At 46.4% G+C, this 15,159-nt stretch overlaps 1 protein-coding gene across 16 annotated transcripts in view; it reads right to left on the reverse strand.

Annotated features, from left to right (window-relative positions):
- Positions 1-15,159, reverse strand: part of myo9aa (myosin IXAa) — a 202,530-nt gene that overhangs the window by 74,585 nt on the left and 112,786 nt on the right. For all 16 annotated transcript variants that reach the window (XM_045708257.1, XM_045708250.1, XM_045708251.1 and 13 more), the window contains 2 exons: positions 13,588-13,704; positions 12,287-12,421 (listed from right to left, as the gene is read on the reverse strand). In XM_045708257.1, coding sequence (XP_045564213.1) covers positions 12,287-12,421; positions 13,588-13,704 — 252 coding nt within the window. The remainder of the gene's footprint in view (positions 1-12,286; positions 12,422-13,587; positions 13,705-15,159) is intronic.

Raw genomic sequence — 15,159 nt, forward strand, 5'->3', positions numbered from 1 at the left:
TATATACAGGGGGTACAGGTACCGAGTCAATGTGCGGGGGTACAGGTTAGTTGAGGTCATTTGTACATGTAGGTAGGGGTAAAATGACTATGCATAGATAATAAACAAAAGGGGGGGGAGAGGGCAGTGTGAGTGCGACTGAGACTGCGTCATCTGTTGGGGCGGTATGGGAATTGGAGTGGGTCTAGGGTTTCAGGGATGAACAAATAGAAACATGAAGATGTTGAACCATAGCATTGTAAGATCACACTTAAGGTTTGGTCCTAGTAAGTCTAGTAAGAATCTTACCAACTAGTACCAAATACCCCTGAGCACCATAACATTGTATGGGACATCCCTCTCCTATGCTGTGTAAGTTCTACAGAGGTTTGGGTTGTCTGCCACAACTGCAAAGTCAGAACACTATGCATATGATAGTGGAGTAGGGGATTGTCCGAACAAACATCAACCACATAACTGTCATTCACAACCTACATCACACATTTCATCCCAAGGACAGGTAAAACAAGACTGTGGCCTGTACTCTGTGTTTCTTCACTGTTGGCACTGGAGGTTGGTTACACTTTAATTGGGGAGGACGAGCTCTTGGTAATGGCTGGAGCGGAATAGGTGGAATGCTATCAAATACATCAAAAACATGGTTTACATTTTGCCGTCCTCCCCTCAGAAGCCTCCACTGACTCTTGGCCTGAACAAACAAAACAACAGTGTGCCAGTAGTAGTGTTGTTACTGGGCCTGAACAAACAAAACAACAGTGTTCCAGTAGTAGTGTTGATCCTGGGCCTGAACAAACAAAACAACAGTGTTCCAGTAGTAGTGTTGTTACTGGGCCTGAACAAACAAATCAACAGTGTGCCAGTAGTAGTGTTGATACTGGGCCTGAACAAACAAAACAACAGTGTTCCAGTAGTAGTGTTGTTACTGGGCCTGAACAAACAAAACAACAGTGTTCCAGTAGTAGTGTTGATCCTGGGCCTGAACAAACAAAACAACAGTGTTCCAGTAGTAGTGTTGATCCTGGGCCTGAACAAACAAAACAACAGTGTTCCAGTAGTAGTGTTGATCCTGGGCCTGAACAAACAAAACAACAGTGTTCCAGTAGTAGTGTTGATCCTGGGCCTGAACAAACAAAACAACAGTGTTCCAGTAGTAGTGTTGATCCTGGGCCTGAACAAACAAAACAACAGTGTTCCAGTAGTAGTGTTGATCCTGGGCCTGAACAAACAAAACAACAGTGTTCCAGTAGTAGTGTTGATCCTGGGCCTGAACAAACAAAACAACAGTGTTCCAGTAGTAGTGTTGATACTGGGCCTGAACAAACAAAACAACAGTGTTCCAGTAGTAGTGTTGATACTGGGCCTGAACAAACAAAACAACAGTGTTCCAGTAGTAGTGTTGTTACTGGGCCTGAACAAACAAAACAACAGTGTTCCAGTAGTAGTGTTGTTACTGGGCCTGAACAAACAAAACAACAGTGTTCCAGTAGTAGTGTTGATACTGGGCCTGAACAAACAAAACAACAGTGTTCCAGTAGTAGTGTTGATCCTGGGCCTGAACAAACAAAACAACAGTGTTCCAGTAGTAGTGTTGATACTGGGCCTGAACAAACAAAACAACAGTGTTCCAGTAGTAGTGTTGTTACTGGGCCTGAACAAACAAAACAACAGTGTTCCAGTAGTAGTGTTGATACTGGGCCTGAACAAACAAAACAACAGTGTTCCAGTAGTAGTGTTGATACTGGGCCTGAACAAACAAAACAACAGTGTTCCAGTAGTAGTGTTGATACTGGGCCTGAACAAACAAAACAACAGTGTTCCAGTAGTAGTGTTGATACTGGGCCTGAACAAACAAAACAACAGTGTTCCAGTAGTAGTGTTGATACTGGGCCTGAACAAACAAAACAACAGTGTTCCAGTAGTAGTGTTGATCCTGGGCCTGAACAAACAAAACAACAGTGTTCCAGTAGTAGTGTTGTTACTGGGCCTGAACAAACAAAACAACAGTGTTCCAGTAGTAGTGTTGATACTGGGCCTGAACAAACAAAACAACAGTATTCCAGTAGTAGTGTTGTTACTGGGCCTGAACAAACAAAACAACAGTGTTCCAGTAGTAGTGTTGATACTGGGCCTGAACAAACAAAACAACAGTATTCCAGTAGTAGTGTTGATCCTGGGCCTGAACAAACAAAACAACAGTGTTCCAGTAGTAGTGTTGATACTGGGCCTGAACAAACAAAACAACAGTGTTCCAGTAGTAGTGTTGATCCTGGGCCTGAACAAACAAAACAACAGTGTTCCAGTAGTAGTGTTGATCCTGGGCCTGAACAAACAAAACAACAGTGTTCCAGTAGTAGTGTTGATCCTGGGCCTGAACAAACAAAACAACAGTGTTCCAGTAGTAGTGTTGTTACTGGGCCTGAACAAACAAAACAACAGTGTTCCAGTAGTAGTGTTGATCCTGGGCCTGAACAAACAAAACAACAGTGTTCCAGTAGTAGTGTTGTTACTGGGCCTGAACAAACAAAACAACAGTGTTCCAGTAGTAGTGTTGATCCTGGGCCTGAACAAACAAAACAACAGTGTTCCAGTAGTAGTGTTGATCCTGGGCCTGAACAAACAAAACAACAGTGTTCCAGTAGTAGTGTTGATCCTGGGCCTGAACAAACAAAACAACAGTGTTCCAGTAGTAGTGTTGATCCTGGGCCTGAACAAACAAAACAACAGTGTTCCAGTAGTAGTGTTGATCCTGGGCCTGAACAAACAAAACAACAGTGTTCCAGTAGTAGTGTTGATCCTGGGCCTGAACAAACAAAACAACAGTGTTCCAGTAGTAGTGTTGATCCTGGGCCTGAACAAACAAAACAACAGTGTTCCAGTAGTAGTGTTGTTACTGGGCCTGAACAAACAAAACAACAGTGTTCCAGTAGTAGTGTTGATCCTGGGCCTGAACAAACAAAACAACAGTGTTCCAGTAGTAGTGTTGATACTGGGCCTGAACAAACAAAACAACAGTATTCCAGTAGTAGTGTTTTTTTTCTGTTAGGCTAGAACACAGCACAACCCTTCCTTGTGCCTGCCTGGACCACCGTGCTGTGCTGTGCCAGCCTGGACCACTTTGCGGTTTAATAATATGAAAAGCATTCTTAGCATTTTGCAGTGTTTCTCCCCTACTGCACGTCGTTTCCTTGACTCGCTGGGGAAAAGAACGGAGCAATAAAGGGCTAGAATCCCAGCGAGAGTTTCATCAAATCAATGGAGCCTCCTTTCCCCTCCTCTCTATTAGCCAAAAGACACACAGTCAGCTGAACAAACCAGTCAATCTGTTATCCCTCTGCCCTCGCAAATAACGACAGGGAAATACCAGAACAAACCTCATTGGTGGCAGCATGGGCACAGAAACAATAACCTAATGCGGTGGTTTATGATCCCAGTCTGCAGAAGAATGGAATGAACCAACGGCCCGGTCATTCAACGCTTAACAAGGGACCATATATATGTATTGTGTTTACACCACAAACACTGAACAAGGTCCTATAAAATGTTGTTGTGGATATTTCCGATATGGTAGGCTCACGCTGATGTGTAACTGAATGTCATAGTGCATACAGCATCTGCTATGTTTGTCTGTTAACCTCCATCTCTATTCTGCTTCCCTCTCGACTCCATCAGGTCTCCTTCAGTGAGCCTAGATCTATCTAACAACCTGAATGAACCCTGGTAGCACATGGACAAACCAGAGAACTACATTTACAACATCTCTATAAATGGTAAAAACACATACCAAACCACATACCATTAACCGTATAATGAGCGCTCGTGTGCGCGTGTGTGATCGTGTGTGTGTGAGCGTGTATACACAAGTGTGTGATGTGTCTGACTATTCCAAGAATCCCTCCAGTGTGTAGTGATTTATGATGGTGATGTCATGCCTGCCAGATGTAGCTGGAGATGAGCCAACCTGATGTCTGTCAACTTTGTCCCCCACGTCGCTTGTTCCGACGCACACACACACACTTCCTGAGGGGCAACTAGCACCTCCCCTCGCGCACTGTCAGAGTTACCCAACACAAAGGAAACGGCTCAGTCCAACAATATTTAAAGGACTTATATTTATATATATTTATTTTTACGTCATTTAGCAGACGCTCTTATCCAGAGCGACTTACAAATTGGCAAATGCAAATACAGGCTAGCTGAATATATCTCTTTAGACAGAATGATATTGTCTCCATGTTGATCTGTCATCTATTAGGGCCACCACTAGGCCTTCACAACGCAGCCTCTCATCTCTCCGGTTTCCTACAACTAGATGTGCAGGTCAGTCACGCTATCACAACAATACAATCCAGATATGCAAATAAATCCCCTGCTTTATTCAATTTCCCATGAGCACAAGTAACCTGCCATCTGCTGACGTTGAGCCCTTGAACAATGCTAAAACGGTTCTACACCGTGACTGACCCTGGCCTCCAAACCATGGCAAATAACCCAGTCCTTATTTTCTGTTAACCAGAGGACTTGGACGTCTCCAAATGGGATCTTCCTGTCAAGTAAAGCACTGGGCAAAACATGCCTGGACAACTACGGTGAGTGCTTGGAAAAGGTAAAGCATTAGAATCGATGATCCTTGTGCTACTCAAGCAGGTCACATTTACAGCCCGATTCTTGGATGTCAACACAGTCACACATTGATGATGGGCTGGTGTGTTCTCATTCTAACAGGGTCTGAACATGTCTGTCTGCACAGAGAGCCTTGTAGTGTGACTTACAGGATCATACAAAATGGAGACTTTTTCTAGTCAATCATTATCATGGACTTTGAGGGCATGCTGGTGCTTTATAGACTAGGACTTCAATCAGCCCCAGTTCAGTCAGTAAAACCATCAAGGCCCATGCTGTGTTCACAGTTCACACTTCAGCACAGCGTTACAACACGAGACAAGATGAGCAACACGATAGTGGTTAGCTAATAGCAGTAAGAAGACTGTTGACCATGCTAGCTGGCTGTGTACAGTACAGTAGGCCGCCATACTAGCTGGCTGTGTACAGTACAGTAGGCCGCCATACTAGCTGGCTGTGTACAGTACAGTAGGCCGCCATACTAGCTGGCTGTGTACAGTACAGTAGGCCGCCATACTAGCTGGCTGTGTACAGTACAGTAGGCCGCCATACTAGCTGGCTGTGTACAGTACAGTAGGCCGCCGTACTAGCTGGCTGTGTACAGTACAGTAGGCCGCCGTACTAGCTGGCTGTGTACAGTACAGTAGACCGCCGTACTAGCTGGCTGTGTACAGTACAGTAGGCCGCCGTACTAGCTGGCTGTGTACAGTACAGTAGGCCGCCGTACTAGCTGGCTGTGTACAGTACAGTAGGCCGCCGTACTAGCTGGCTGTGTACAGTACAGTAGGCCGCCGTACTAGCTGGCTGTGTACAGTACAGTAGGCCGCCGTACCAGCTGGCTGTGTACAGTACAGTAGGCCGCCATACCAGCTGGCTGTGTACAGTACAGTAGGCCGCCATACCAGCTGGCTGTGTACAGTAGACCGCCATACTAGCTGGCTGTGTACAGTAGACCGCCATACTAGCTGGCTGTGTACAGTAGGCCGCCATACTAGCTGGCTGTGTACAGTAGGCCGCCATACTAGCTGGCTGTGTACAGTAGGCCGCCATACTAGCTGGCTGTGTACAGTAGGCCGCCATACTAGCTGGCTGTGTACAGTAGGCCGCCATACTAGCTGGCTGTGTACAGTAGGCCGCCATACTAGCTGGCTGTGTACAGTAGGCCGCCATACTAGCTGGCTGTGTACAGTAGGCCGCCATACTAGCTGGCTGTGTACAGTAGGCCGCCATACTAGCTGGCTGTGTACAGTAGGCCGCCATACTAGCTGGCTGTGTACAGTAGGCCGCCATACTAGCTGGCTGTGTACAGTAGGCCGCCATACTAGCTGGCTGTGTACAGTAGGCCGCCATACTAGCTGGCTGTGTACAGTAGGCCGCCATACTAGCTGGCTGTGTACAGTAGGCCGCCATACTAGCTGGCTGTGTACAGTACAGTAGGCCGCCATACTAGCTGGCTGTGTACAGTACAGTAGGCCGCCATACTAGCTGGCTGTGTACAGTACAGTAGGCCGCCATACTAGCTGGCTGTGTACAGTACAGTAGGCCGCCATACTAGCTGGCTGTGTACAGTACAGTAGGCCGCCATACTAGCTGGCTGTGTACAGTACAGTAGGCCGCCATACTAGCTGGCTGTGTACAGTACATTAGGCCGCCATACTAGCTGGCTGTGTACAGTACAGTAGACCGCCATACTAGCTGGCTGTGTACAGTAGGCCACCATACTAGCTGGCTGTGTACAGTACAGTAGACCACCATACTAGCTGGCTGTGTACAGTACAGTAGGCCACCATACTAGCTGGCTGTGTACAGTACAGTAGGCCACCATACTAGCTGGCTGTGTACAGTACAGTAGGCCACCATACTAGCTGGCTGTGTACAGTAGGCCGCCATACTAGCTGGCTGTGTACAGTAGGCCGCCATACTAGCTGGCTGTGTACAGTAGGCCGCCATACTAGCTGGCTGTGTACAGTAGGCCGCCATACTAGCTGGCTGTGTACAGTACAGTAGGCCGCCATACTAGCTGGCTGTGTACAGTACAGTAGGCCGCCATACTAGCTGGCTGTGTACAGTACAGTAGGCCGCCATACTAGCTGGCTGTGTACAGTACAGTAGGCCGCCATACTAGCTGGCTGTGTACAGTACAGTAGGCCGCCATACTAGCTGGCTGTGTACAGTACAGTAGGCCGCCATACCAGCTGGCTGTGTACAGTACAGTAGGCCGCCATACCAGCTGGCTGTGTACAGTACAGTAGGCCGCCATACCAGCTGGCTGTGTACAGTACAGTAGGCCGCCATACCAGCTGGCTGTGTACAGTACAGTAGGCCGCCATACCAGCTGGCTGTGTACAGTACAGTAGGCCGCCATACCAGCTGGCTGTGTACAGTACAGTAGGCCACCATACTAGCTGGCTGTGTACAGTACAGTAGGCCACCATACTAGCTGGCTGTGTACAGTACAGTAGACCACCATACTAGCTGGCTGTGTACAGTACAGTAGGCCACCATACTAGCTGGCTGTGTATAGTACAGTAGACCACCATACTAGCTAGCTGTGTACAGTACAGTAGACCACCATACTAGCTGGCGGTGTACAGTAGGCCGCCATACCAGCTGGCTGTGTACAGTACAGTAGGCCGCCATACTAGCTGGCTGTGTACAGTACAGTAGGCCGCCATACTAGCTGGCTGTGTACAGTACAGTAGGCCACCATACTAGCTGGCTGTGTACAGTACAGTAGACCACCATACTAGCTGGCTGTGTACAGTACAGTAGGCCACCATACTAGCTGGCTGTGTATAGTACAGTAGACCACCATACTAGCTGGCTGTGTACAGTACAGTAGGCCGCCATACCAGCTGGCTGTGTACAGTACAGTAGGCCACCATACTAGCTGGCTGTGTACAGTACAGTAGGCCACCATACTAGCTGGCTGTGTACAGTACAGTAGGCCGCCATACCAGCTGGCTGTGTACAGTACAGTAGACCACCATACTAGCTGGCTGTGTACAGTACAGTAGACCACCATACCAGCTGGCTGTGTACAGTACAGTAGGCCACCATACCAGCTGGCTGTGTACAGTACAGTAGGCCGCCATACTAGCTAGCTGTGTACAGTACAGTAGACCACCATACTAGCTGGCGGTGTACAGTAGGCCGCCATACCAGCTGGCTGTGTACAGTACAGTAGGCCGCCATACCAGCTGGCTGTGTACAGTACAGTAGGCCGCCATACTAGCTGGGTGTGTACAGTACAGTAGGCCACCATACTAGCTGGCTGTGTACAGTACAGTAGACCACCATACTAGCTGGCTGTGTACAGTACAGTAGGCCACCATACTAGCTGGCTGTGTACAGTACAGTAGGCCACCATACTAGCTGGCTGTGTACAGTACAGTAGCCCACCATACTAGCTGGCTGTGTACAGTACAGTAGACCACCATACTAGCTGGCGGTGTACAGTAGGCCGCCATACCAGCTGGCTGTGTACAGTACAGTAGACCACCATACTAGCTGGCTGTGTACAGTACAGTAGGCCACCATACTAGCTGGCTGTGTATAGTACAGTAGACCACCATACCAGCTGGCTGTGTACAGTACAGTAGGCCGCCATACCAGCTGGCTGTGTACAGTACAGTAGGCCACCATACTAGCTGGCTGTGTACAGTACAGTAGGCCACCATACTAGCTGGCTGTGTACAGTACAGTAGGCCGCCATACTAGCTGGCTGTGTACAGTACAGTAGGCCGCCATACTAGCTGGCTGTGTACAGTACAGTAGGCCGCCATACTAGCTGGCTGTGTACAGTACAGTAGGCCGCCATACTAGCTGGCTGTGTACAGTACAGTAGGCCGCCATACTAGCTGGCTGTGTACAGTACAGTAGGCCGCCATACTAGCTGGCTGTGTACAGTACAGTAGACCGCCATACTAGCTGGCTGTGTACAGTACAGTAGGCCACCATACTAGCTGGCTGTGTACAGTAGACCACCATACTAGCTGGCTAGCTGTACAACTAGCTGTACAGTAGGCCGCCATACTAGCTGGCTGTGTACAGTACAGTAGGCCGCCATACTAGCTGGCTGTGTACAGTACAGTAGGCCGCCATACTAGCTGGCTGTGTACAGTACAGTAGGCCGCCATACTAGCTGGCTGTGTACAGTACAGTAGACCACCATACTAGCTGGCTGTGTACAGTACAGTAGGCCGCCATACTAGCTGGCTGTGTACAGTACAGTAGACCACCATACTAGCTGGCTGTGTACAGTACAGTAGGCCACCATACTAGCTGGCTGTGTACAGTACAGTAGGCCACCATACTAGCTGGCTGTGTACAGTACAGTAGGCCACCATACTAGCTGGCTGTGTACAGTACAGTAGGCCGCCATACTAGCTGGCTGTGTACAGTACAGTAGACCACCATACTAGCTGGCTGTGTACAGTACAGTAGGCCACCATACTAGCTGGCTGTGTACAGTACAGTAGGCCACCATACTAGCTGGCTGTGTACAGTACAGTAGGCCACCATACTAGCTGGCTGTGTACAGTACAGTAGGCCACCATACTAGCTGGCTGTGTACAGTACAGTAGGCCGCCATACTAGCTGGCTGTGTACAGTACAGTAGGCCGCCATACTAGCTGGCTGTGTACAGTACAGTAGGCCGCCATACTAGCTGGCTGTGTACAGTACAGTAGGCCGCCATACTAGCTGGCTGTGTACAGTACAGTAGACCACCATACTAGCTGGCTGTGTACAGTACAGTAGGCCACCATACTAGCTGGCTGTGTACAGTAGGCCACCATACTAGCTGGCTGTGTACAGTAGACCACCATACTAGCTGGCTGTGTACAGTACAGTAGACCACCATACTAGCTGGCTGTGTACAGTACAGTAGGCCACCATACTAGCTGGCTGTGTACAGTACAGTAGGCCACCATACTAGCTGGCTGTGTACAGTACAGTAGGCCGCCATACTAGCTGGCTGTGTACAGTAGGCCGCCATACTAGCTGGCTGTGTACAGTACAGTAGACCACCATACTAGCTGGCTGTGTACAGTACAGTAGGCCACCATACTAGCTGGCTGTGTACAGTACAGTAGGCCGCCATACTAGCTGGCTGTGTACAGTACAGTAGGCCACCATACTAGCTGGCTGTGTACAGTACAGTAGGCCACCATACTAGCTGGCTGTGTACAGTACAGTAGGCCACCGTACTAGCTGGCTGTGTACAGTACAGTAGGCCACCATACTAGCTGGCTGTGTACAGTAGGCCACCATACTAGCTGGCTGTGTACAGTACAGTAGCCCACCATACTGTTCTTTGAGTGTGAATGGACCATAAACACAGCTCTAATGACAGTCCTGCTCTACGTTACCAGCAGTGGTTTAGACATCTGATGGTTTGCCAACACTTACAGTGTGGAGTTATTAGATGATATGACAGTCACTGGGGAGTGAGATGCTGCAGCCTGCTGAATGACGCACTCTACCCGCTCTCTGGAGGAATTCAGGCCATGCGCGCACACACACACACACACACACACACACACACACACACACACACACACACACACACACACACACACACACACACACACACACACACACACACCCCTCTCTCTTATAGCAATGTCTCTACGAGAATGTGCATGCCTGGGATGTCAAACATTTTCTTTTAAGAATTTGCATTTATAAGCTCAAAATATTTATTTTCTAAAGGTAGCAGATAAGCACATAACCACCAAAAACGGTAGGGGACAAGGACATTTACAACCACCAGAAACGGTAGGGGACAAGGACATTTACAACCACCAGAAATGGTAGGGGACAAGGACATTTACAACCACCAGAAACGGTAGGGGACAAGGACATTTACAACCACCAGAAACGGTAGGGGACAAGGACATTTACAACCACCAGAAACGGTAGGGGACAAGGACATTTACAACCACCATAAAAATGGCTGCCTGCTTATGACAAGCAGCACGTGGTTGCTTTAGTACATTCTTATGAGTATTGAGTTCAGAACTATACCAGAGTATTGTCTTGTTCACTTCAGTTCAGAACTACAGAACCAGTCAAAGGTTTGGACACTTCAGTGCTCTTCTAAGATCATTCATTTCATAAGCCATTTGTTCTGTTGAGGAACAGTACATTTTAACATAGGAAATCCCATTAAATCATTTGTTCTGTTGAGGAACAGTACATTTTAACATAGGAAATCCCATTAAATCATTTGTTCTGTTGAGGAACAGTACATTTTAACATAGGAAATCCCATTAAATCATTTGTTCTGTTGAGGAACAGTACATTTTAACATAGGAAATCCCATTAAATCATTTGTTCTGTTGAGGAACAGTACATTTTAACATAGGAAATCCCATTAAATCATTTGTTCTGTTGAGGAACAGTACATTTTAACATAGGAAATCCCATTAAATCTGACTTATTATTAGCAGGATGCAATGGCCCAACCTCACCAAAGCATGAAGCAAACAAACCCTCTTAGAAGTTGAGTGAGTGCTGTACACGTTCAAAAGCCGTGGCTAATTTTTAACATGGAGGTTAATGACGGCAGTGACTTTATGGATGGGTGCCTTTGTACAGGAGGCCTCCTTGAGCAAATACAGTATGTCATTACCAAGATGGCATTGTTAAAAGGAACTCTCCAATCAGTTTCAGTTGTACTTACTAAGGCTGCATTTAGACAGGCAGCCAAATACTGATATTTTTTTCACTAATTGGTCTTTTGACCAATCAGATCACCTTTGAAAAAGATTGATATCATTGGTCAAAAGACCAATTAGTGGAAAAAATATCAGAATTGGGCTGCCTGTGTGAATGCAGCCTAAAAGTACTAAAGGACAATCGTGATTAAACATGATGTTTACTTACAAAGCTGATCATGACCGAAACAACCTTTCTCTCCAATCCAGTCAGTTAACACCAACATACATCCATCATAATGAGGGTTGAGGAGATAACAGAATCCATCATAATGAGGGTTGAGGAGATAACATCCATCCATCATAATGAGGGTTGAGGAGACAACAGCCAACCATCATAATGAGGGTTGAGGAGACAACATCCAACCATCATAATGAGGGTTGAGGAGACAACATCCAACCATCATAATGAGGGTTGAGGAGACAACATCCAACCATCATAATGAGGATTGAGGAGACAACATCCATCCATCATAATGAGGGTTGAGGAGACAACATCCATCCATCATAATGAGGGTTGAGGAGACAACATCCATCCATCATAATGAGGAGACAACATCCATCCATCATAATGAGGGTTGAGGAGACAACATCCATCAGCATAATGAGGAATGAGGAGGTAACATCCATCCATCATAATGAGGATTGAGGAGAAACATCCATCCATCATAATGAGGGTTGAGGAGACAACATCCATCAGCATAATGAGGAATGAGGAGGTAACATCCATCCATCATAATGAGGATTGAGGAGATAACATCCATCCATCATAATGAGGAATGAGGCGGTGTGGCGGTCAGCCCCATAATAAACCCTATTGCATAACCCATTGGAGGAGCTTGCCTCCTCTTTAAAGGACCACTGTATAGTAGACTTCCATGTAAGTGCATTGTGGATAAGTACAGTTTAGTACTGAAAGAGTGCAGGAATGCCAAATGCCTTACCTGCTCAAGTTTAAAGATGTGCTGATTGAAGTAGTGTTGGAGCCTCTCGTTGGCGAAGTTGATGCAGAACTGCTCAAAGCTGTTGTTTTCGTAGTCCTCAAAGCCAAAGATGTCCAGCACTCCGATGGAAAAGATCTGTGAGGGATACATGACGGTGAAATCTCAATTAACAACATGCTTTTTGACAACAAGAAAAACAATTCAATATAAAAGCCATATTGGTGAAAGTCTAACTGAGAAGGTTACCAAAGATCCTTAGCCACATAATGGCAAACAAGGTTGAAGCTGTTCAAACATAACCACTGATGTCACTGATTCCAGAAGGTGGTTCATACTATGATTTATTAAATCAATAAAACAGCTTGTCTTATCACAGCATGTCTCTGCCAAGGTGTTCACGCTCTATTTGAACACCTGTAACAGAAGCATAAAGCCAGTTATTCCGGGCAGAGAGGTAAGCGTCAGGTAGCCTAACGGTTAGAGAGGTGAGCCTGCAACCGGAGGGTTGCCAGTTCGAATCCAGAGTCTGACGGAAACCAATCTGGCAAAAGGAGGGTAAATGTTGTGCCCTTGAGCAAGGCACTTATCTGCCCCAACAACAGCTCCCTAGACACCCAGTGTGGCAGCCCCCCACACGTCCCCAAAACCTGTATATGTATGTATGCAGTAAAGTACTATTACTTAAGTAGTATCTGTACTTTACATTTTTGACAACTCTTACTTCACTACATTCCTAAAGAAAATAATGTACTTTTTACTCCATAAAAAAATTCCTGACAACCAAAAGCACTAATTACATTTTGAATGCTTAGCAGGACAGGAAAATGGTGCAATTGACATACTTATTAAGAGAACATCCCTGGTCATCCCTACTGCCTTTGATCTGGCAGACTCACTAAACACAAATGCTTCCTTTGTGAATGAGGTCCGAGTGTGCCCCTGGCTATCCGTATATGAAAAACATCAACAAAATGGTGCCGTCTGATTTGCTTGATATAAGGACTTTGAAATGGTTTATACTTGTACTTTTGATACTTAAGTATATTTAAAACGAAATACTCAAGTTCTCAAGTAGAACGATTGGGTACTTTTTCCCACCACTGTATGTATGCGTGCCTTTCAGAGAGGTTGGATTAAAAGCAGAAGTAACCTTTTAGTTGGACCTTGAAATTGACCAATCAAGTGATCTTAATCTTAATGAAGTGGAGAGGTGAGCATGTCATCAACGCATGACATATATATATTATAAGCAGACATAAGTATGTCGTAACAAAGCATGATAGCAGTCACGTTGGTCTTACCTTGGCGCTTTCCTCCAAGTCCCGGTTGTTGAGCAGTGCGTGGTTGATCCGGAACACAATCCAGTCAAACAGTGCGCTGTACAGGGACTTGGCCATGGAGTCTCGCACCGTGCCCGCCTGCAGGAGCATACAAAACCACACATCCATGTTACTAGTGACCTACTGCACCTCACTATTCATCCATGTTACTACCGACCTACTGCACCTCACTATTCATCCATGTTACTACTGACCTACTGCACCCCACTATTCATCCATGTTACTACTGACCTACTGCACCTCACTATTCATCCATGTTACTACTGACCTACTGCACCCCACTATTCATCCATGTTACTACTAACCTACTGCACCCCACTATTCATCCATGTTACTACCGACCTACTGCACCTCACTATTCATCCATGTTACTACCGACCTACTGCACCCCACTATTCATCCATGTTACTACTGACCTACTGCACCCCACTATTCATCCATGTTACTACTGACCTACTGCACCCCACTATTCATCCATGTTACTACTGACCTACTGCACCCCACTATTCATCCATGTTACTACTGACCTACTGCACCTCACTATTCATCCATGTTACTACTGACCTACTGCACCCCACTATTCATCCATGTTACTACTGACCTACTGCACCTCACTATTCATCCATGTTACTACTGACCTACTGCACCCCACTATTCATCCATGTTACTACTGACCTACTGCACCTCACTATTCATCCATGTTACTAGTGACCTACTGCACCTCACTATTCATCCATGTTACTACTGACCTACTGCACCTCACTATTCATCCATGTTACTAGTGACCTACTGCACCTCACTATTCATCCATGTTACTACTGACCTACTGCACCCCACTATTCATCCATGTTACTACTGACCTACTGCACCTCACTATTCATCCATGTTACTACTGACCTACTGCACCTCACTATTCATCCATGTTACTACTGACCTACTGCACCTCACTATTCATCCATGTTACTACTGACCTACTGCACCCCACTATTCATCCATGTTACTACTGACCTACTGCACCTCACTATTCATCCATGTTACTAGTGACCTACTGCACCCCACTATTCATCCATGTTACTACTGACCTACTGCACCTGACTATTCATCCATGTTACTAGTGACCTACTGCACCCCACTATTCATCCATGTTACTAGTGACCTACTGCACCTCAGTATTCATCCATGTTACTACTGACCTACTGCACCTCACTATTCATCCATGTTACTAGTGACCTACTGCACCTCACTATTCATCCATGTTACTAGTGACCTACTGCACCTCACTATTCATCCATGTTACTACTGACCTACTGCACCCCACTATTCATCTGTTACTACTGACCTACTGCACCTCACTATTCATCCATGTTACTACTGACCTACTGCACCCCACTATTCATCCATGTTACTACTGACCTACTGCACCCCACTATTCATCCATGTTACTACTAACCTACTGCACCCCACTATTCATCCATGTTACTACTGACCTACTGCACCCCACTATTCATCCATGTTACTACTGACCTACTGCAC

This window comes from Salmo salar, chromosome ssa26 (assembly GCF_905237065.1).
Source record: "Salmo salar chromosome ssa26, Ssal_v3.1, whole genome shotgun sequence".
NCBI lineage: Eukaryota > Metazoa > Chordata > Actinopteri > Salmoniformes > Salmonidae > Salmo > Salmo salar.